Source organism: Melospiza melodia, chromosome 1, assembly GCF_035770615.1.
Source record: "Melospiza melodia melodia isolate bMelMel2 chromosome 1, bMelMel2.pri, whole genome shotgun sequence".
Taxonomy (NCBI): domain Eukaryota; kingdom Metazoa; phylum Chordata; class Aves; order Passeriformes; family Passerellidae; genus Melospiza; species Melospiza melodia.
Window position 1 is genome coordinate 49,899,000 of NC_086194.1, and position 23,708 is coordinate 49,922,707.

The following is a 23,708-nucleotide window of genomic DNA, read 5'->3' on the forward strand; positions in this document are numbered from 1 at the left end:
TCTACAGACTCAAGAGAGTTCCATGTTCACTTGTACAAAAACCAGAAGAATTCATAATAATCAATGCCCACAAGTTTTTGTGTTTTTTTTTATTTTGAATTCTGAAGTCCATGAATATCTCCTCTGTTATTCTTGTTAGCCCTTATTAAGTGATTTCCAAAGTGGTCTCTTTGTTGTTTAAAATAAACTAGGATTCTTTTGGTTTTCCTTGTTCTACCTGGCCCTTTGAATGATGTAAAGCTGCTCTGAGGTAATATTAGTCAGCAAAGCACCCCCAGCATTCTGTGGCACTTTGTTTCCTTTCTGATTTCTGGGTGGTGGTGAAATTCAAGGATTTTTCTTCAACATCCCAGCTAAAAAGTCTTTTTGTCATTCTGAGCAGCCTTAGAGATTAGCCTTGGGTATCAGAGTCTGCATCAGAGAATTTGTTGCAGAATGCCTATTTGCTTCCTTTTCCCCACAGTTAATGTCAATTAACTTCCATCCCAAGAGATCCTTGCCCATGGAATTGCTGGGTTGCAATCCTATGGTCATGAACTGCAGCTATTTTAACCTAATACAGAGTTCAGGGAGGTAGGAGGACTTTCAGCTTTCTGTGTTCTCTGAGAGTTACTGGATTTTGTTGTTGTTTATTCTCCTGAATGGCACTTGATGTTAGGGACCCCTTCCATACGATCAGTGCTCTGTTCTCCTTGGACATTATAAATGGTTGTGCAATCACTGGGATTTCCATTCCTGGAGCAAATACCTTCCTTTGCAGCTCTCTTCAGCAGGGGGATTGAAAAATCCACCTTAATAAGGCAACTGAATGAAAATAAACAAACATGATAAATTATGAATATACATATATATATGTATACACACCTTTACATATACCTTCAGGAAATATGTGTATGTGTCCCTAACACTGTTCATTAGCCTCTCTGGTTTCTGTGTGTCAATGAAGTGATAGTTCATACTACCCTATTTTTCACTGAATTCCTAGAAGTTTCAGTTAAATTGTAGGGTTCATTATGTTGGTATAAGCATGGTATTATATCAGACAAGTCATTTCTCAAAAGGCTTATAGTTTGGAAGTCAGCTTGTAAATGGATAAAATAGGGAGAGAGTACCAGTGGAGCACAAAAGAGGTCTGGAGATAAAAGCACACCACAAGATGTAACCCAGCCTGCTTGTGACGTCTCTGCCTGGGGTTCTTGTCCCAGACATCCTACTGGCAATCATGGTTGTACCAGACAGTGATGAGAATAAGGAAGACAACCCAGCCCTTGTTTAGCTGCTGACGCTGAGTACTGGTTATTTCAAGCAATAGGAAGAGGAAGCAATTTGTATTTTCATGTGAGTTAAACTAGAAGAAAAAAGAGGAAGGAGGGAGGAGCTAAGTGGACTAAAATCAGCTGACCCTGCTGCTTGGAGCCCTTAGGGACTGTGACTATGTTGAACAGTAAGCAAAGACAACCATTCCAAAACATTCCTGCAGGTGTGATTCCTCTTCATAGGGGTAGTGTGTTGGTGTGTGGGAGAAGAGGCTTAAGAAACCTGTTTCATTTCTTTTGACAATGGTATATGCTTTCAAACAGAGAAGCACGGAATGGAAATTATTTTTGTAATGGAAGTATTTGCACCTGTGTTGGAAATTATTTTTTGGAATGTATAAATTAAATGGTTTTTACAGTATAAGAGAAAAAACAAGACTTCAAAGTCAAGTTATTTCAACCTTCTGTCTTGCCCTAGTGAACTTCTAGAAGATCAACATGTATTATCTAGAACATGTAAAAACGGTAATTGTGTAGTTTGTGGTGACAGGTGGTGTGAATTGTTGTTATTAAAGTGTCTGTTTGAATTGTTCCAGAATGGAATACACAAATGGATACTGACAACAGTAATGAAAATTCTATATTACTGAAACTATTACATCACAGTATCTCAAATCATTCTGTTTTGGCATCAGAATTACAGATGGTACAAACCAATTGTTTGTGTTCCTGCATGCTGTCAGTAATTTCTGTAATGTAAAATAATTAGTGCAGTTTTCCCATTCAAATGTAAAACTAGTATCAAATTAAAGTAAAATGTAAATAGGTTATTAGGAAGTTACATTAAAAACTGAAAATAAGACTAATGCTATCATGTTCATAAAATTAGCCTCACTTCCAAACTCACCTGTTGAAACTGAACAAATGGGCCAGGGTTGCATATGTATGTCCTTTTAATTATTTATGAAAACTGAGTGCCAGTAGAGAAAAGAAATACATGAGTGCTTTGAAAGATTACCATGGGAGCGTGAACATTGTGCATGAATAGAAAGATGACTGCATGAGCTTCCAGTTGAGTAGAAACCAACATTAATCAATTTGAGACGAGCTTAAAAAGTCAGGCATCTCTGTTGTCACTGCTTGAGGAACTGCTTGTCTTCTACCACGTCCAGGCTTTGGTCTTACCTAATGTGTGCTGTCTAAACTTTGTGTTAAGTATAGCACTGTTATTTTTCTTGTTTTGTAATATTCTTATTTACTGTGTGCTTGGTAGATGTTTATTAATAGAATTGATGGCCACAGCGTGTCTGTGAAGAGCTAGTATTATTGATCTTTTATACCTGTGAAACTGTATACAAAGGAATTGAGGCTAAACTTATTGAAACTATGCATTCAGTGTTAGGAATCAGCTTCAGACATTAGTGACTAAGTTTCCTGTAGCATGTTGTATTCAATACATAATTCCAAAGGAATTTGCATGCTCAAGAGCAGCTTCAAATTTTACCATATATGTGCTGGTGCTATCATCTTCAGTCCACCTAAGAATTATTTTGTGCTTCCTCTTAGTACAGGAGTCCTGTATTTGTACCTGATTAACATGCCACACCTCAGGGCTTGAGATGTGCTATCCTAATAGTTGAAAATCTGGCACCACTTTCTTCCTTGTAAGTGCAGCTCACTCCTAATTTCTGCTTGTCCTTCCTGCTCCTGTTTTCTCATGGGATGTATAATTGCATGGAGAGCTCTGCTTAGCATCTCAGCCCTCAGAGACAGCACACTCACTTGTTGGGTGGAAACTTGTGTTCATGAGCAATGTCTCTGGTATGTAAGAGGAATGTTTTAATGGAACAGGCGCAGTACAGGTAGGCTGTTTTGGGAAGGTCTCTACTGTGTCTGCCAAATTTCTAACAAGGCAGATAAATTAAAGAATACAACATATTGTAAAGGTATTTCAAGATACTGTGCTGTTTTGTTCAGTTTATGCTGCTGTTCCAGTTTGAATGACTTTCTGGGTGCCTCAGGGATGATGACTTTTGGCATTGGAGGAAGTGGGGTGGACAAGTCAGGACAGAGTGAGTGTCAGTCACTGGGGCTAAACATGACAGAATTCATCTGTCAGTTTCCTTAAAGTGGGCTTTCTAGTGAATGCTTTTCTGTTCTGCTTACTCACTTGAATTGTTTTCTGAGCTGGTTAAAAACAACAGGAAGGCTTTGCTGGTGGAGGTGCTGGGGGCAGGGTGGGGGGAAGGTTCATTTGGGTTTTCATTTGGGTTAGTATTGTATCTGATGATTTTAAAACATATTTCTGAACTTCATTTCAAAAACTCTAGTGGCTTGTGTTGGAGCAACTGAACGGGTTTGCTGATACTAATTGCCTGCCTGGGTGTCATTGTCAAAGGCAGTTCAACTTCAGGCAGAGGTATTTTAGGCTAAGGTACTGAATCATGAACTGCAGTGGCCCATGGGACTGGTGCAGGTTCCTTTTGCTGTTCTCTCACTCTTCTGTTTCCCTATGTGCAGATAATAACTACCATAAGACAAATGTGTTGAGTGACCCAGTAAGTTAATCTCCCAGTGAAGTTCTATTTGTGAGGTTTCTCTGGTAGACAAGGTGTGTGCTTGCAAAAGTTTATAATAACAGAGGGGTTTTGGAGAATGTGGAGTTACTTGTTTGCAGATGCAGTTGCTGTTCTCTCAGGAAATGGACACAAGGCAGCTGAAATTCAGTTGATGAAAACTTCTATCTAAGCTAGGATCTCTGCAGCTCTTCATAGTTTGGTCTTCCCCAAAGCTTTATTGGCAGAGTTGTGGCAATTAGCAGCATGATCTGTTTCTTAACTTGTATAGCAAAGCCAGTAAGTGATGCTGACAGTACAAGTTACTTAAACTAACATAATTTTATCTAAGTTGGTCTAATTATATCCATCCTGTAGGCTTTACCAGTATAACTGTCTGAAACTATGGTTCTTGTTTAAAAAAACAGTCTTGTCTAATGTTGATCCAAATGGTTTTTACTTGAGCAACTGCTGCTTCTTTATTGCTTTCAAATGTTTTCCTAACCTAAGGCAAGCTGAAAGCATCTATATACTAGGTGACTGTCACTCACATGAAGATGAAAGAACACCTTTGTGCTTTATGCAGATACTTGAGACTGAAGAATACCTATTTGCTAGTTGTATGGGAGGTTTTTTTATAGGTTTGTCGGTTGAAGTTCACAGATCAGTTTTTGAAACATGTAAATAAGAATATTTAGAGTGTTAGAATCTGTTAATGCAACAAGGTCTCTATGCACAGTGTATCAGATAGCTTTAGATAACTCAGTAGTTTAAAACCTGAAGGGAATTTTCAAAACTTCTCAGTCTCCAGCCAGTTTTCTGATCATTAGTTCCTGTTTTACAGAGCCAGACTTATGAAAAGATGCTATTCTAGACTATTTTTGTAATCTTATGATACCTGGAAAGATAAAGAGAGTCCTTTCTGAGTTACTGAGATTGAGATCAGTCTGTACATGAGGAGGACTGTGTATCACAGTCATGGCCTTAAAAGTCACCCTTGCCATCTCAGAGGTTGAAATTCAGATCATGAAGCACTGGAATTTCCTTCCCTGGCCCCCAACAGATACCAGTTTAAAAGTAAATAATAAGGCCTGACCCAAGGATAAACAAAGATTTTGCAAAGACTGAGAGCTACAGAAGATTCAGGAAAAATCCCAGTTACAGAGATTAACAGACAACAGAATGCACATTCAAAGAATTAAATATGACCTTTGCAACATCTGCCCACTATGGCTGGGAACAGAATGTGGTTATTATTGCAAGTATCATGCTGAAGAAACAATTAGGTTTTGTGCCTTCATCATTGATAGGGTTGTTGTGATCTATTATTTATAGTTTGTGTGTGTGCACTGGCTTGTTTGTTTGTTTATCTTTCTTTGGTGTCAGCAGTTTCCTTAGATGCACTCCACTCCCTGCTGTGAGAGAGGCTGTCCATTTCACCATGTAGCTTCTGCAGTTGTCCTTCCTTGAGTTCATTTTAAGCATTGCTCTATTCCCCTCAGCCTGTACTTAGACTTTCAGCAGCTGTATTTTTTTAAGCTGCCTGGGCTAATTTCCTTCCTTGTCTTCTCTAACTCATTTGTATCCTGAGTCAGCTCTGGATTGTGCTGCCTTGGTGTTTGTATGGCCCCACAGTGAGGCAGACTAGGGAAATTGCTCAGTGAAACTATTCATCTTGGCCAGTTTATTTTCTTCTTGGTTTAGCCCCTCCCCTGAGTGACTTAGTGCACAGCTGTCCCAGTGCTAGAAGGAGAGAGGTCAGTAGGAGTGAGTGGGAGTTGCCAGTTCACCTATTATATGAAAAGCTGAGTAAGTACTTGAGCTTATCCTGGCCATTTATCCCACGCAGAGCTGAAGCTGCTGTCTGTTCCTAATTTACAGCTGATTGTTGATTAACCTACAAAGCCAAAAGGGTAACAGTCATTTTTTCTTTCAGTTCAGAATGAACTGCATCTTTTGCTTCAGTCTCTGATAGATAAGAAATGAAGCTTTTGAACTAGGTGAGACAAAGGCAAAACATTTTGTTGTATTTCAGAAAAAAAAAAAAGTGCTCCCCATCATTTTACTCTAGGTATGTTTTAAGTAAGATAATTGCCTACAGTTAGAGATTTCTGAGGGATAAAAGGCATCTGAGAAACAGTATCCCTTTCAGAGTTTACTAATGTTAAATTGTGATTGCATGTTGTATCAGAAAATAGTTAAATTTTTTTAGGGAAATGTTTCAAGAAAAGGATTTAGGAACAAAAAGTGAAACAGAGTTTTAGAGTATTTGTTACTCCTGAGTTTCTATACCCTGAAATACCCTTTTTTCACAGGGAATTTATTTTTGGAAATTTTTGTCATAAGACTTATGAAAGTAGAAAAAAATCAATTTGACTAGTAAAGGCCTGCTACCAAATACAAATTGAGCAATTTCTTTTGTATTTTCAGGCCAGCACTTGTGTACTTTATTTAACAGTTAGGCATGCTTTGAATAAGCAGTTCTCTTTTGGAAAACAGGAATACAAGTCCAAAATCACATTCAGCATCTTTGTTTTTCCATATTGTTTTGTCATCCCATGATGTACAGATTTGTAGATAATACTGGGGAGAGCATCAAGGCAGTAGAGCAAGTGAACATTCCAAAGTTGTGATATATTGGAAGTATTTCAAGTGCTTTAGTCTGAAGAGTGGAAGAACTCAACCACAGGAATTAACTCCTGGGTGAAAAAATTGATTTCACAAAAGGCTGGGTAATTCCCTTGCTTGCATACAGTACCCTTTCTGGTGTTGAGTTATTCCCAGTGCTGAACTCAGCCTTATGACTGGAATAAACCTTCTTCCAAAAAAAGACTCCTAGGGCCTTGCAAAGTGATAGAGGTGATAGAGACCTTTAACTCATGAAAGTGTCATCTCTGTTAGCAGTCTGCAGGAAGTGGGGGATTTTTTTTTTTTTTTTTTTGCTTCCATTTCTAAACTCACTGAGCTTCAGTTTAAAAAACAAAACAAACCTGAAAATGCACACACAAAAAAGAGAAACCTATCAAACCCCCACCACGCCACTGTGAAACTGAGAGGGGCTTCAGGTGCCGTGATACGTTTCCATTTCATGTCTATCTGCTATGTTTGGTATCTCCTCACCAGCTTGCTGAAGTGGAACTGAGGCTTCCAGGGCTCTCTGAAAGTCTGTCTAACTAGAAGGCTTGAAAGATAAGAAAAAGTAAAAGTTAGGAATGAAAACTAACAAACAATGTAGATAAATGTCTTGCGTGTATTTTTCTTCCTCTCCGTGAGAGAATTTTTTCTTCTGGGTCTCAGCTGAAAAAAAGCTTAGTTGGATTCAAGTCCAAAGACAGGGTGATATAATTACCCAGCTCATGAGGCTCTGAATTTTAGCTGTGTGCTGAGCACTTAAAGATGTTAAAAATGCAGTGGGGTTAAAGCCCCCTAGAGTTGTTTATAGTGTTCTTGCCTTTAGGAACGCAGTGGCTGAACTTGTCCCTATTTGGTCAAAGGACTGTGTGTTCTGTTGGGAGCCTTGAACAGGCACTGTTCAGTGGAAGGAATTAATACTAGAGAGAGATACAAGAAATTTGTAATCACAAGCTTGGTCTGAGAAGGTAAGCAACAAAACAGTTTATATGTGTGCTCTGTCAGATATATCAGTTTGGGGTCTGGAGGCAGCACTGTCTGAAATTGAGAATTTAGAAAAGCTCTGGTGTTGCTTTTGTGGAGGAGAGTCAAGCCTTACAAAAGCATGAGAGATCCTTTGAAGGCATCTGCATGTGTATGACTGTTATGTATCTTGTGAGCACAGTAAAATACTTTCTCCTGAATTGGGAAACAGCAGGTGGAGTTCTGTCATTTTTTGATTGTCTCTACAGAAACAGTGACTTGGTAAACAGAATTGGTAAAAATACTTACAGAGAGATTAAAAGGGAAAGGGAAAATTGAACAGTATTTTTCCTCTTCAAGCAGTGTGGACTTTTGACTTCTATACTATATGAAGAAAAGTTACTTCATACTTTGTTCTGGTATGCATATGCCATCAGGTAGTTGTGAGAAGGATCAGTGAAATAGAAGTGAAATGTGATTTACAGATAACTTTGAACCATATAATTTTTTTTTACCAGTCAACAAGATAATAAAACAACTTTTAGAGAAAGAAGATTGGTTTGTAGATGTTAACTAGTTGTTGAAACTCAGGAAGATGGAGAGTTCTCTGTGTCTGGACAATGTCAAATGGATTTTAAATAGTAGTCTGTCCCTCTTCTTTCTCTTTTTGAAGTAAAAAATTGTTATTCTTTGGATAAAGGATTTTCCTTAATCCTCAGGATGCATTACTGGATGATGTTCAGGTGCTAGAAATATCTGTCATGTAACACATGCTGTTTCCTAATTTTAAAAGGGATACTTTAGGGTAGACTGAAGGTGACAGCATGTACTTACTTAGCAAGGGCAACTTATTCTTCTTTTAATCTTTATGATGTACAGCAGTGAGCTAGAAATACTTGAAACCCAAACATTTTTCTATATTTTTGTGTTCATGGCCTATATGTGTCAATTTGTAATGTTTCTGTAGTTTATTCCCTGGAAAAAAAAAATTGGTAAGTAAAGGATGGGAATGCAAAGTACTTTTTTCCCTGTGTTAGCATAGGTATTTTTGTATTTATGTAACTGAATAATAATACAGAACTTTTATAACCTTACTTTTCTATTTTGTTTTCATGACTAGGTATTGCGTATTGACTCTATTTTGTTTCTATGAGACTTCCTTAAATGTCAGAGTATTTATGGACAGACAAATGAGGTGATGATCTGAGCATCTAAGCAGCTGTTTGTACCACCTACTTTAACGTGGTGCCTCTGGGCCAAATTATTTCTTTCAAGGTGTCTCTCCACAAAATTCTGCTCTGACAAGGATATTCTCCCTTTGAAGAGCTGTATAAGTTTGTGTGGCAGAAAGGTGTGTTCTGGGTGTAAATGAATCTTTCCCTCTTCATTTTTTTTAGCTGGTCAAATAGTCATTAACTTTATGGAAGGGTTTGTTCCCTCTACTCTCTGGAAGGAGAAGAAATAGGTGGTTATAATTTATTTTTACTCTTCTGGCTACCACTGGTAGTTGTGACAGATGATGTTGGAGATACACACATTGAAATGTGTTGTGTACAGCATCTCTTTGCAGCGTCCTTGAGCTAAGGCACTCAAAATCTATTAGATGTTCCTATATCATACTGTGTTCAGGTTCTGTGTTTTTACACTAATGAGCCACAAAGGTATATGAGAGATCTTGTTCTGCAAGGCAGTGTTGAGATCTAGTAAGTTTGCCACCAAATTTGTAGAAGTAGTGCACCCTGGTGCTTCCAAACTGGACATGTATACAAAGACAGCAGGCATAATTTCCTTCACTAGAATTAAGTGATCAGGGTCTGTAAACCATGGTTGTTAGAGTGCAGCCACCAAAAATTTGATTCATCAAGAATTCCTACCTTTTTGTTCTTGGTTGACCATTCAGCCTCTTAAATGCTTTTTCTTTATGGTTTTGATGTGTTCTGTAGTTAGTGAAATATTTGTCTTCTCTGTGTGATGCCTCCATTTCATTCTGCCAGTTAGGAAGGACATTCTGCCATCTACCCTGTAGGCCTCACTCTGAAAGAGCCACTTGTTCCCAAATGCTCATTTGCTGTGACAGATTATGTTTTTCCTTTCAGAAAGGAAATGTTCAGCTGGACTGATTGCATGTGGTTAATATGTTTTGTCATATTACCTTCCTGATGCAATTATTGAAGATACTTAAGGATTTGCCAAGCTTCACCTTGTGCTTGGAGTTCTAGACTTGTAGCATTGCCTGGATTTGATGACCTTGGATTTGATAGCAGACTTGAGCTCATTTCTTTAAAAAGGGGGCTTTCTTGATAAACTGAGCAAAATCCAGACATTGTTTCCAAGTAGTTTTCTTGCTTAGAGTTGTCTTAGCTTCTAAGAAAAGATGTTAATAAAATTTGCAAGGTATACCAAGTGTGAAACCAGCAGGTTACCTGTCAGTATTCTTCCCTGGTCCTTCTGCTGGGCATCTTTGGCTGTCCTGTGAGAACAGTTCCATCATGAGTGGTCTGAAAATAAGGTCACTGAAGTTCAGGTTTTGCTCCAGTGCAAATTCTCCTCACTGTGTCTTTTCTTTTGTTTTTGAAGATCTTGTAACCTTAAGACTAAGAAATGTACCTCACACTTCCTAGCTTCATGTTAGCATATGGAAAAGACAAAAATCAATGCCCAGACTTTCAGGATTGATTACTTAAGGCACAAATGTTAAGATGAAAATTCATCCTGAGGAATTCCATTTAGTGATGAATAGCTCTTGCTCTGGTAAATAATTTGAAATTTGGGGCTTTGTTTTAGAACATTTTTATTGTCAGGGTGCAGGTCTCAGAATCAAATGCAAGCTGCTGCTAGAGGATTGTTATACAAAACATGTTCCCAGTTAGACACAAAAATAAAAATTATTGCACCATTAAAGTTGTCAAATTGGAAATTACTTGGAGTTGTTCATTTGGGGTAAAAAAAGGTCACTTTTTTTCTTATGGTGAAGTCAGGGTTCAAAGTCTTGTGAGTCTACACTCGATGTACAATTCTACACAAAAATGCAGCATTATTGTAAGATATATTAAATGTTTGAAAGTAGGTATGGTGAAAGATGGTTGTAAGAGATTTCAAACCTTGATGTATATTGCATCCTATTTAACAGTATTTAATGTTTATTTAGGTTCCTCTAAAGAAGGAGGAGCTGGAGCTGTGGATGAGGATGATTTTATTAAGGCATTTACAGATGTTCCTACTGTACAGGTAAGATGCTGTGTATATTCATGCTTGTCTTCAGAAATATGTTATTTGTAATAATGGCTTAACCTGCTTTTTAAATTTACATAATTTTACATTGTTCCAAGCAAGCATCATTACTTTTTCCTCCTTCTGACCTTAGAGTCTCCATGGAAAGCTCTTTATATTTTCCCAGGAGTTACCAAAAACGTGCCACCTTTTTTTTTTACTCTCCTACTGATTATTTACCACATTGTGTTTTGGCTAAAATGCCTTATTGCTTTTCTCAAACTTTTTCAGGGAACCACTGAAAGTAATTGGATGTTTTAATAAGAAAAAGATTAACTTGATGTTTGGAAAGTTTGGGGCTAAAATTTCAAGGCATAATCAAGTAATAATAATATAGGCAAATAATTTAAACAGCAAGAATTGTATTTTCAAATTCACCTGAATTGTAATGATGTGTGTCTGGTATACATGTCCTTATTCTAGTAATACTTAGAAAAATATTCTAGTGCCTTCTTTTCATACTAATGAACTTGTTGGATTCTGAGTTCTTAATTAAGAAGATCAGATTTGAATTTCTATTCTTTTAGTGTGGGAATTGCATGTATTTGATACTTCCACATAGTTGAGTCATTTAATATGTGTGTAGTGTACGAGGGCTATTTTGAATAAGTTTTCCTTGAGGAGCTGAGGTGTGGAACACAACCAAAATCTCAGTAAGCCATAGTTGCCAAATGACAGAAGGATTTTGTTCTATTTTTATTTCCCAGGCATAGTTATTTGTTAGATCTGCTTCTGCAGGCAGCAGTACTGTCTGCTTTCATGAGGGAGCACTCAATCTCCATGATCCCTGTCACATCAAGGAAGTCTTTGTCTAACACTATAAGAGCTTTATGTATCTTTGCCTCTTCAGACTGTGTTAAGAATTCTTTGGAGGATAAAAACATGTAGCTCTTAATATTGTTTATCCCTGTTATGTTACACAGAGCTATGTTCCACAGAACAGAGAATGTGATGCTTGTAGTTCAGTGCCTTAGTGTGTGCAGTGCCAAGGACAGAGTCCCACACAGAGTTCTCTGATTACTCAGGCTGGTTGGTAACACTGCAGGGACAAAACTGGGGTGACCACAGGACATAGACCAACACATGTTATTTTCTGTCTGACTGCTCAATGGCCTAGGAAGGCAGGTCATTCTGTAAATTGTAGGAGATAGAGGTGAAAGACATTTGTCTTTACTAATCTCCCTCAAGCTGAGGTGAGGAGGCAGGAGAGAAATGTGTGGCTGACTCCAAAATGACATATTTGTTACATGGATGAGCACGCAAGAAAAAAATTCTATTTTTTTTTTAGTGTCCTTAGGAATAATGACTTCCTTGCCAACTTCCTGCTTCTAGTTGTGGATAGTCTCTGATCTTTCAGAAAAAAAAATAAAAAAACAAAGCAGATTTCATGTTTTGCAACTGTGTTAATTGTTAAGGCAGTGGGAATTTTCTCTGTTAGACTTGTGAAGAAAGAATGTTTATGACCTACAAATATTGGTAGTTTACCAATAGTTATTCTAAAAGCATAGGACAGCATGAGGATGTTTGGATGTTACTGGGCCCATTCCTGTGTCTCTTCTGTTTTCATTACATTTATGGGTTTGAGTAGTGGCTTCAGTGAAAGTAAGAAAGGAAAACCAGATTCAATTCTGGATGAAGATTAAGTGCATTTGAATTAGTCAAATTGAGATTACTTACTCTCTAGGTATGTTTTAAATCATCCTTAAAAGTCTCCAATGGTAGATCTGTCTTCCCAGTAAGCTGTTCATATGACTGCTCATCTTTTTTTAGGAATGTCATGTTGTTTACCTGTACCCAGTTTTTAAATCCTCATATTGAAAATACTTTCCATCTGTACAGTTATTATTCCTACTTGTGTTTGAGCTTTTAATTTTTCTGTCTTTGACATTACAGTTGCCTTTAATGAGGTGTGTTTATGTTGCCCTCTAATGGATAGCAGCAGTTTATGAACAAGATGGGTGATTTTAGATGTAGTCTGATGGATCTGTGTGCTAAAAAGTACTGTAGTGACAGGATTGTGCACTCATATTCAAGGTTACAACCACCATGTTTTTACAACTTAAGCCTTTGCTGAAACAGAAGAAAATTCTGTGTTCAGATTATTAGGAATAACTCCATTAATAGCTAAAATTTGTTTGAAAACAAGTTCAGTTCTTTTTATAAAGTCTGACGTGGGAACTTGTGAGCAAAAAATGCATTATGTCATTGGCTGAACACTTAGTTTCATCTTGGCCTCCTAAAAGAGTAATTAATTGAGGGCAGGGAGAAAAGAAATTATTAGAATATTACTTTTTATTCCTGTGAAATTAAGGTAGGCGTGTATAACATTGAAAATACAGGATTTTTCAGTGGCATTATGGTTTTCATTTCATGACAAAATTAAATTATACCACTTATTGAATTCTACACTGCAATGCCAATTTGAATATTTCTAAGTTCAGTTCTATTTGTGCCAGGTAATTAAAGAAAAAATTCAATTCCTTGCCTGGAAATGCTAATGGGGTGGACATTAACCCATTGTACAGTTGCTTCTGTGTTTGCCTGGTGCCCAGCATATTTTAGTCTTCCAGCAATAACTATACTGTACAACGTGGTCTCTTATGACACAGAGGCTGACAGCAAAAAAACATATTTTCTGGATTTGCTTAATGAAACAGCTTGCAAGAGGTTTTTGTACCTTAACCAGGACTTCAGACTGGGGTTTGAGTGTGCATTGAACAGTCCTCAATTAGATGCCACCAAAAGGCATCATCGTATTATATTTGCTGGGAAATGTCCTGACAAAGGCAGGAATGATGAATCTGACTCCATGTTCTCACATATAGTATTATAAACTAAATTTATTAGTTTATAATACTATATTATATTAAAGAATAGTATACTAAAGAATACAGAAAGGATACTTACTCAATGCTAAAAAGATAATAATGAAAACTCGTGACTCTTTCCAGAGTCTCGACACAGCTTGGCCCTGACTGGCCAATGAGCCAAAACAACTCACACCAGAATCCAATGAAACAATCACCTGTGGGTAAACAATCTCCAAACCCATTTCAAAGGAGCAAAACACAAGAGAAGCAAATGAGATAAGAATTGTTTTCCTTTTCTCTGAGGCTTCTAAGCTTCCCAGGAGAAAAATCCTGAGCAAGGGGATTTTTGCAGAGAATGTGAATGCTGCATCATCCTGCTTCCATTCTTGTTGCACCTTGCTTTATGATAAATTCACAGAGAAATGCTGAGTTGGCAAAGAAATTCTTGCCTCTCCTCTTGCAGGATGAGCTTTCTGTGTATTAAAGGTCTGAACTGAGCAGGAGACAGGTTAAAGAGAGTTATGGTAAAGGGAGATTCTGAGGAGGTTAAATCATGTCGTGAATTCTGATGGCATGAAGTGTCACTGTAATATGAAACTGCATCTTGGGTTAACCAGGGACTAGACCTTTACACTTTCAAAGCAAAATAAAAATTTTCTTTCAGATGGAAATAATTTTTATCAAAAAGCTTACTGAGGCACACATAATACTTTTTTTTTTTTTTCCAGAGTATGATACTTAGAGAATTAGTGTTAGAATAAACTAGGGTTGTTTAACAACTATTAATAGGCTACCAGCATACACAAATATCTTATAGTGATACAGAACTCATGTTTTGTGGGCGATGGAGTAGATACTCCATCAGATACATAGTGACTTCCACTGAAGGAAACAATGATCATGAGGAGTAGCTTTCTGGTTTTTATGGATGCAGTCATAGAAGTGTATAGAAGTACAAAGCTGCTTCCACAGTGTATCCTGGAAGAGCTCACACAGCTGCATGGTAATAAAAATCTCACTTTCGTTGGTAAAGTATATTCAGAAATCGTTTTCCACCTTACAGTGAAGCTGGTCTGGGTGTACTGAATAATCTGTTTCTGCAAAGGTTCCTAGCCTGTTTATTCTGGAAATCCAGTATGAAGGTGTTTTAGAGCTGTGATGTCTTTCACCTCCTCCATATGCCAGCATGAAATATGCATACCTCCATAACCATATTCTGTTAAAGTGTTGGGAAAAGAGTAGATGTCAGTAGAGTTAAGGTTCCAAATCCTTTGTAAGTTAAATTAATTTGATGTTCTCAGAAAACAGGAAAACTAGACTGTATTTGGAATAACCCTTACAGTAATTTGAAGATGCCTGGGAAATAAAGATATTTTAAAGAAAAGAGTCACTCAGCATAACTGCAGAACAGAAGAAAGGCATTGCATCATTTTAATAGTAAGATCAAAGATGCATATATACATGCTAGACACAGCTCTTAACCAATTCATGCAAAACAAGGTGTCCTAACCACTGGCCCTCATTTCCTCTGTGTGCTCTTGCACATAAAAAACCTATGTCTGAAAAAACGAGGCAGCATCAGGCCCTGCTGTTTAGGTGCTATGTAAGTTACCATGCTGGTGTCCAGCTTTCACTGTAGAGAGGTGTGAGTTTCCTCAAGTCCTGACCCACGTCTGCCAGCCCTATGCCTTGAAGGTGTCTCAGGTGCTTGTGTATGAGCCAGTGAGTTTTGACTGATGTGATTACATAAAAAAACTGTTGATCAAAAAAACTGGAAATGTTTAGCTGAAGATAGTTTGGTTTTTTGGGTTTTTTTAAAGAAAACAAAACCATGGCCGGATTAAATTTCTGCTTAGTAATTTGCTTCATATTCTCTTAAACTTGTTCTCAGTCTGAAGGGAAAAAGAACTTTAAATTTTATGTATGCAGTGGAAACAGAAAAAAAACATCCTTTGAGTTATGTGCAGGAAAATAGAAGGGAAATCGGTTAATTTAAAAATACTATTTTTTCACGAGTAGGTTTTTTATTCCTTTCTTCTCTAAAAATCCGTTCTTATACAGGTACAGTTCAATAAAAACATTAATTCATTTAAAAACAAATAGCGACTGTTGCATGATTAGATTGTTTAGGCTTCAGTATTGGTGGTCTTACTGTATAGTGAGAATTCTGACTAGAGGTGGCTCCTTATATTTATTTACTGACTGTATAAGTTAATAAATTATAGTCTTAAAGTAGCAATACATAGAGAAGCTATGGAAGCCTTTTAATTTAATTTTTCAGACAAATTTTAATTTTGGTGTTCTCACAGCCCAGTTGGTTCCCCAGAGAGTCCCAGCTCCAAAAGAGTTGCAATGAATTAAGGTGTTGGTTGAGTTTCATTATAAGAGTATGAAAATGAAACTGAGTTTCCATAGTATTGCAGCAGATTGTCTAAAACCTCTGCTCCCATTGAATTATTTATTTTTTTAAGTGGAGTTAATGAAATTGTGGCTATGATTAGCTCATCATAAAGGCGAAAGGTGAAATCTTTGTGATCAGCTAAAAGGAAAGGAATATGCTGAAAGGAAAATGTTGCTTCTTCAGCCTTTTTTTCATGAATATTCATTATTCAGTGATATCCTTACAGTTTGGTCTTAAAATGCCCGTTTATAACTCTTACACAGATCTCTGGAACTTTGGGAGTAAGATTTGTGGGATTAGAATTGTATTTTCACTCTTCTCAAGGTATTTTTCTTCATCACATTACCTAGGATATTAACAATAAAAACTTGCTGATTTTTTTTTTTAATTTTTATTTTTAATACTTCAGATTTATTCTAGTCGAGAACTTGAAGAAACGTTGAACAAAATCAGGGAAATTCTCTCAGATGACAAACATGATTGGGATCAGCGAACTAATGCGGTAAGCTTTTTATCTGATTTCAGGCTTGGGTGGGTGTAGTTCATAAAGCACAGACAGACAGTATTTTAAAATGTTTTTTTCCCTAAAGTCATCGCACTCCATGTAATGAAAGAATTTTTTATTTTAATTTTTACGTCTTAAATTTTCTGTACCAAGTAAGTTTGAGTGTTTTTTTTAAAGTCTAAAACGCATTTTTGCTGACATTTAAGTGGAAGCTTTTCTAGAAGCCATCACAGATGTTGAAGTTTGGCATTTATGTAAAGTTGCATATTCTACAGGTTAACTGCTAGCATTAACATCTCTTGTGTGCAACTGTGAAAAGTTCCACTTACAGGGCTAAAATTTGTGTGTGTATGTAGCATTTATATTTTTTAATCGTGTTTATGGCATCTTAATGCTTATAAACAGGTATGTAAATGGAATTATGTGTTTGTGTATTTGTATTCTGGATTCTGAGATTATTTTTTTTTAACTCTAGAGCTTAATATAAATTTTTCACAGTTCTTTTTAATTACTGCCATGTATTTTGAAGATTTTGCTTTAAAGACATGCCAACATGTATTTTTGCATAGTGAAGCTGTTAGTTTTTCTTTTGTTTTGAAATGCACATTGGCAGTGTCCTAACCCTACTGTGTTGATTTTTTAGCTGAAGAAGGTTCGTTCCTTGCTCGTTGCTGGAGCTGCACAGTACGATGGGTTTTTCCAGCATTTGCGGCTCTTGGATGGTGCTTTCAAGCTGTCAGCCAAGGATCTCAGATCCCAGGTGGTGAGAGAAGCCTGCATCACTGTAGCGTAAGTACAGTCCTGTGCCACTGTGGGGTTGGCTTAGAGTGCTTTATCAGTGTCCCAGGTGAGGTTCTCTTGTTGGGCTGCTGTGCTCTGTGACTGATAGAGTCAAGTCAGGATCTGAAGCCACAGAGGAAAAGAAATGCTTAAAGGAATTTGTTCTCTGAGGGGATGCATGTAGCTGATAATCCTGTAACCAATTGTATGTGAATAACCAGTTACCACCATTGCCAAGCCATTAGTGCAGGTTAATGCAAACTGCTGTGAATGATACTGGGGACTTATCTCAGGATCACTTATGCTTGGGTGATTGGCACAGCACTTCACTGGCACTGCTTGTAAAGACAATGTGAATAGCACTGTAGTGGTTTGAACATAGAGCATTTTGCTGAGGTAATACCTTTCAGGGAATCATGGAATGGGTTTGGCTTGGAAGGGACCTTAAAGGTCATCTAGTTCCAATCCTGTTGGCAGTGCAGGGACACCTTGCACAGGACCCAGTTGTTCAAAGCCCCACCCAGCCTAGCCTTGAACACTTCCAGGGTTGTCTCTCTGGGCAAGAGACAGATGATCGTGATAATTTTAGAAGCTGTGGCTAAACTGAAATAAAATCTTCACTGTTAGCATCTCATGGACTCCTTTAAATTCAAGGGCAAGGGGAAAACCAGAGTAGTGTTTCCCATTTCTGTGTTTTCCGTGACGTTTTTTATCCTCTGGAAAGACATTGGTGTAACCACTGATTTTCAGTGGCCATCTGAAACAGGATCACCTTGGAGTTCACCCGTGCTCTTCTGGTCTCCTGTTTAAACAGACTGAGAGGAAATGCTGAAACATACAGCAGCCCTTTCCAAGGAAATTGAGACTTTGAGAAAATTGTAATAACCTTTCCTAACATGAAGTCAGGAGCAGTCTAAAAGTACTCTGCAAATATTCTCCTGCAGGCCTAACAACCTGGAATTTTCCTTGATCCCTAAAACATTGATATATTTGATGTGTCATTTGCTGCTGGCTGCAAATCCTTTTTTTTATAGTCTTACTGCACGAAAGAAGCATTTGTTGTCACCAGTGAACAGTTAAATTTCTGTGTGTGGCATGTGTTTTAATATTCATTAAAACTGAAAACCTAACCTTTAAGAGGCAAGGGTGTGAAATTTTATGGTTGGCTGATTGTGGTGAGTTCAGTAGTTTTGCCTACATTCAAAAGGAAAAAAAACCTCAATAATTTATTTAAAATTTTAGATTTATACATCTCAAAGTCTGTTAAGAAGCAGAAATACAGTGATACTTTATGTAGACGTGAAAATTTAGGCTTTCCAGTTGTAGTACTGGTTTTTTCATTATGAAGCAAAGTTATTCATGTTTTTTAAGACTAAGAAATTAATTTATGTTTCCTCTAAACAGCCACCTTTCAACTGTTCTGGGAAACAAGTTTGACCATGGCGCTGAAGCAATTGTGCCTACTCTTTTTAACCTGGTTCCCAACAGCGCCAAAGTGATGGCAACCTCGGGGTGTGCGGCCATCAGGTTCATCATTCGGGTAGGTGTTCTCACCTCGCCTGCTAGGAGTTTTCAGGTCGTGGCTGTTGGCACAGATAACAGCTGCACAGAAATACAGGTTTTTAAATAATTCTTTAACAGAGGAGTAATGTTTCTCATGGGTAGACAAATACTACATATCGTGGAAACCAATTGGCAGCATTGTCATCATAAAGATGGAAGAATAGGTGTGAACAGCTGCTGTTTTCATGTTTCTGGTATTTTTTTTTGTAATGTGTTAATTGAAAAAAGACCAAGTGTGTTTCAAAGAGTAACTGCTTTTAACTGCCTTCTTGGAAAATACAAATTATGCTAGTAGCTAAGAAACTAGTGAGAATTTAAATAGTGCAAACAACAATGCAAGTTATTTCTTTCTACATATACGCTCCCCCACAAAACAATTTGAAACCATCGAGTTAATGATAAAATGTTGAAGAGGAGTGGTCTATCCTAGCTGTTTTCTACTGAATGTTCTTTGAGCACCTACTGACTGGTGTCTCAGGCAAGATATTTAGAGTTTGGGACTTGTACTGCTACTTTTGTGTTTCACATAACGTGGGAGATTGCCTGTAGTTTCTACATTAGAAGTTGTGGTGTTCTCAATGCCAAGCACTTACTGCAATTTACTGTGATCTCATCGGTGGTAATTTTAATTTTGTAAGTTGTTGGAAAACCTAAGAGGTTTCATGACTTTCGCCTTTTGTTGCCATCTTCAGAATGGTTCAGAATGTATATTGCTTTGTCTCTCTGTGTCTCTGAGAATGTGCTCTGAGACTTCTGCATGCATGACCTTTGCATCAGCACTTGGGCTAAGACAAAATCCCTTGGTATTTTTTCCCCAGACTCTTACACTCCACTGTGAGATGGCACAGACTTGAGAGGGAAGGAATACACCTTACACAGGATAATTAAAGTTGTAAGAGAATACCATTAGCAGTAGTGTAAGACAAGCTCAGGCATGTAAGAAATTATAAACATTCACCAATTGCATTAAATTGGCTTTATTGGTTTAGGTCATTTGAAGACAAGCTTACACATCAGCTATAGTTGCCCTGATTTTGTTTAAATTTCTGTTCTTAGCTGTGACTTAACATAATGGAAGCATAAAAACAAGAAAATCCTATCCACAGTGTTCAAATACCCAACCAATAAATGGCATGTGTGAGGTTTTTTAGCAGAAAATTCAGATTTGAGAATTAAATATCAAAAAGAAGTGCAGCCCCCATGCCTGTTTGGGCTTCTGTCCTTTGGACTAAATGAGTATTGGTCAGGGAGTCTTTGATCAACTGAGTGTCTAGAACCCAAGCTACTGCAGTTTTTGGAGTCAGTGTTTTACTCAAAAATTCCCAGCATCACCCAGTGACAGCCAGTTGAGATCCTGGTGCTTTCCTTTGTAATTGCTCTAGAGTGAGTGCATTGAGACAGGGAGGCTGTATTATACCAGTGATCTTGAGGAGCTTCATCTCATCTTTGTGCCTTCATTGGATTTCGTATTTCTTCTCCAGGAAGTTCTTACAGTGCAGTCTGATTTCTCTTTCTTGACTCTTATACATCAGGAAGGCAATTAAAATAAAGGTGGGGGGGCAGGGAGGGAAGCATGGAGAGGATGGCATGATGGCAGAAATCTGTCTCAGAAGGAGGTGGGATTCAGGTTTGTCAACTGATCTTCAAGAAGGTTTGCAAGGAACCACGTATCATTACATCCTCAAAGGAGCAGAAGATGAAGTATGACATGTTAAAAACAGAATTAAAGCAAGCTTGAGGCTTTGATTCCTTTGCAAAATACTTTCTAGAAATTACAACATTGATAGCTCCAAATAACTTGAATTTACAGGTTTCTCCATCTGTAGAAAACTATTTTTACCCCTGATTTGCTCATTGTCCCTTTCTGGAAGTCATATGCCTCTTTTCAATCTATACAAAACACAAGCAAACCGCCTAAAACTGTGTTTAAAGTATATCAGGACAAACAAATATAACTGCTAGCTCTTCCAGAATTTTTGATTAATTTCTTCCTAATCCTAAATAAAATTGGCAGTACTCTGTGAGCTGATGATTATCTCTGATTTTTTTTGTGATTTGTGTGTTTATATACTGCGGCTGTGATACATGAGAGAGTTTAAATTCTTCAGTACTGTACTTCTGAAGATCTTGGATTTTTTAAAATTAGCCTACTCTTTCACACTGTATTGGGGACTGTTTACTGTAGGTATTTAATCAAGAAAGGACTAAAGAAATTAACTGAGAATAGATTTGTTGAACTACATTACTCTTACTTGAAATTAAAATGGTAATGCTTTGTGTCTGCAACTAGTTAAGGAAAGCTGAAGTAAGACAGCTTTAATTCTGAATTCTATAATGCATTTGGATTGAATATAGTTTATCTTATGCATAGTTTAATAGTTTTCTTCTCCCATCGGGTGTTTCCATATAGATTATCTATATAGGCTTGCTTATATGTCAATGCTTTTATTACTTTATTGACATATTTTGCATTAAAGGACATTTGATCCTTGTGGTACTCATCATACTGATCCTTGTAAGAATGCCTATATTTTCATATTCATTGATTCACTTTTTGCTCTATAACCCTGACTTTTAAGACAGCTATGTCTGTTACTTTTTTTTTCCTGTGGCAAAACTAAAATAGCGTCAGCTTTCAACTCCTCTGAGGAGACAGCTACATTTGAACTTCTTATATTACTTTTGACAGCAAAGTATTGCATATCATGATGTTATTGTTGATGGCACTGGAAGTGGTTTTTGCTTGACCTTTTGGAAGAAAATAGCTTTCTTTCAATTGACATGCTAACAACAGTCTTTCATTTAACAGTATTCTATGATTTAGTTTTGGTAAGCAGTTTAAATGATTGCAGTTTTTATTTTGGTGTTAATTCTGTTTGAATTAATAAGTACAGTACAAATTCAGGATTCAGGAATGCTTTTCTCATAAACTGTTTTGCCCTTTTTTTGGCAGCATACTCATGTGCCACGACTCATACCTTTAATAACAAGCAACTGTACCTCAAAATCAGTTGCAGTTAGAAGGTGAGTACATTATAAATGAAAATTACCAAAGCTGTTGCTTTTTAAAATATGATTATCATATGTTGAAAATTAGCAAATTAGAAGACTTGTGACCATAAATGCTGAACACACAAAGCTGTTAGCCAGTAAACTGCAAACTGCAAAATTTAATTTCAGCCTTGAGACAGTGGCAGCTACCTTAGGACGCAGAGCATTCATGTGTTGTGGTGTTCAGCATCTCAGCTACATCTCCAGCATGTTGCTTTCTCTGAGAACATGATGCTTGAACACGTGGGGTGGCTCTTAAAAAATGATTTTTTTTTTTTGACAGTGTCATTTTCTGCACCAAATCACACAAAAGCAGTTAATGCTGTTTCAGGACTGACACTAGTCCTGAAAGCAATGTCACTGTGTTTATGCAAGGAACAACTTGAGCATCTGAATTACTTTCTTTGAGTCTAAGCTGCTTTTGCATCCAGAGCAAGTGTTACCTCAACCCAGGTTGTATTGACCTGCCACAGCTTCTGGTTTGACTGCTGAACAGTTCACAGGGCTTCAGTGCCTCCACATGCTGTGCCTTTACTGAGGAACATCAGACTGTAGGTGGCTTTGGTGCTGCAGTTCACACTCTAGTGAGCATCACTGAAGGTGTTGTCTCCATACTGCTTTCATTCTTTTGGAAGGACAGCAAAACACTACATCACTTGTAATAGTGACAAGCATTGCAGGGTTTCTTGCCATGCCTTGCCGATGCCCAAAGGATTTGGGCAGAATAAAACCAAATTTGTCCCTCCAGAACAAGTAAAAAATGCTGAATAACCAGAAAAAGAGATTATTTCAGGCTGTCAGATACACTTCATGTTTGAAAATTACCTACACCTCCCTAATCTGTGTCAGTTTGATTTTTTCATCAGGATCTAGCTTCAGACATAGTTTTTGAAAGTATGCCTTTTGCTAATGGCAGTTGGCTAATTGTCAAGATTCCCAAATTAATAATGAATACATTTAGAGGTCTTCATTACTACTGTGTCAGAAAATCTTTTGCAGTGCTTTCTGTATGCAGAGCCCTCTGTAGTCTCATGTTTTCCTTTATGCTACATACTGACTAGTGACAGATGGAAGGATGGGAATAGTGTTTGGGACAGAAATATACTGCCATAGAAATCCTGTATTGTGTCTTTAATACTTTTATGTTATTATTAATATTTTAAAATTATTATAAATATATTTAAATTAAAATTAGGTATTATAATATGTACAATATATAATTATATATTAATATAATAGCTTATTTTATTAATATAAAATAGACTAATTATAACAATTATTCATATTTAAATTAAAATTTTATATTAATAATTACTAATATTCTATGATGTTTTAATGTTGTTATTTTTTATGTTAGGATTTTATACTCTGTACAAGTTTTTCAACTTCATTAATTTATGTCTGTTATTTTGGGACTAATACAGTTAACATGGGGTATGTGTAATAACATGACTTGAACAGCACATTGTTAATTGAACCATGTCTGTTATTTTGAAGTTTAAAATTAGTTAGCTTGCATGTTTGCTTAATATAGAGAATATTTTAACTTTCCAATAAGGTGACCAATGCCCTTATTTGACAGATAAAGGTATTTTATTGTATTTATTTCCCTCAGGGGGAAAGAGTAAAGTTAGTGTTTCTTCCACAAGCACATTAGAGAAATGAGTATTTAATTATGACTTTGGTTCTGTGTTTTTAGGCGCTCCTTTGAATTTTTAGACCTGTTATTACAAGAGTGGCAAACACATTCACTGGAAAGGTATGGGCCAGTATACTTTTTCCCCTAAAATAAACTGCTAATGTAATTTAAGACAGAAATATTGTCGTTGAATCCTTTAATTGGATTATGTTGTTCAGTGTTGGCCAGCCTTTCTGGCATAGACAGCCTTTCTAGCACAGCAGGTCATGTGGCTCATTCAGGTG

The 23,708-nt window shown here is 37.0% G+C and overlaps 1 protein-coding gene across 44 annotated transcripts in view; it reads left to right on the forward strand.

Moving 5' to 3' along the window:
* CLASP2 (cytoplasmic linker associated protein 2) overlaps positions 1–23,708 on the forward strand; it is a 146,022-nt gene that overhangs the window by 63,742 nt on the left and 58,572 nt on the right. For all 44 annotated transcript variants that reach the window (XM_063157438.1, XM_063157503.1, XM_063157646.1 and 41 more), the window contains 6 exons: positions 10,554–10,633; positions 16,296–16,388; positions 17,035–17,180; positions 18,576–18,711; positions 21,688–21,758; positions 23,485–23,544. In XM_063157438.1, the coding sequence (XP_063013508.1) occupies positions 10,554–10,633; positions 16,296–16,388; positions 17,035–17,180; positions 18,576–18,711; positions 21,688–21,758; positions 23,485–23,544 (586 nt within the window). The remainder of the gene's footprint in view (positions 1–10,553; positions 10,634–16,295; positions 16,389–17,034; positions 17,181–18,575; positions 18,712–21,687; positions 21,759–23,484; positions 23,545–23,708) is intronic.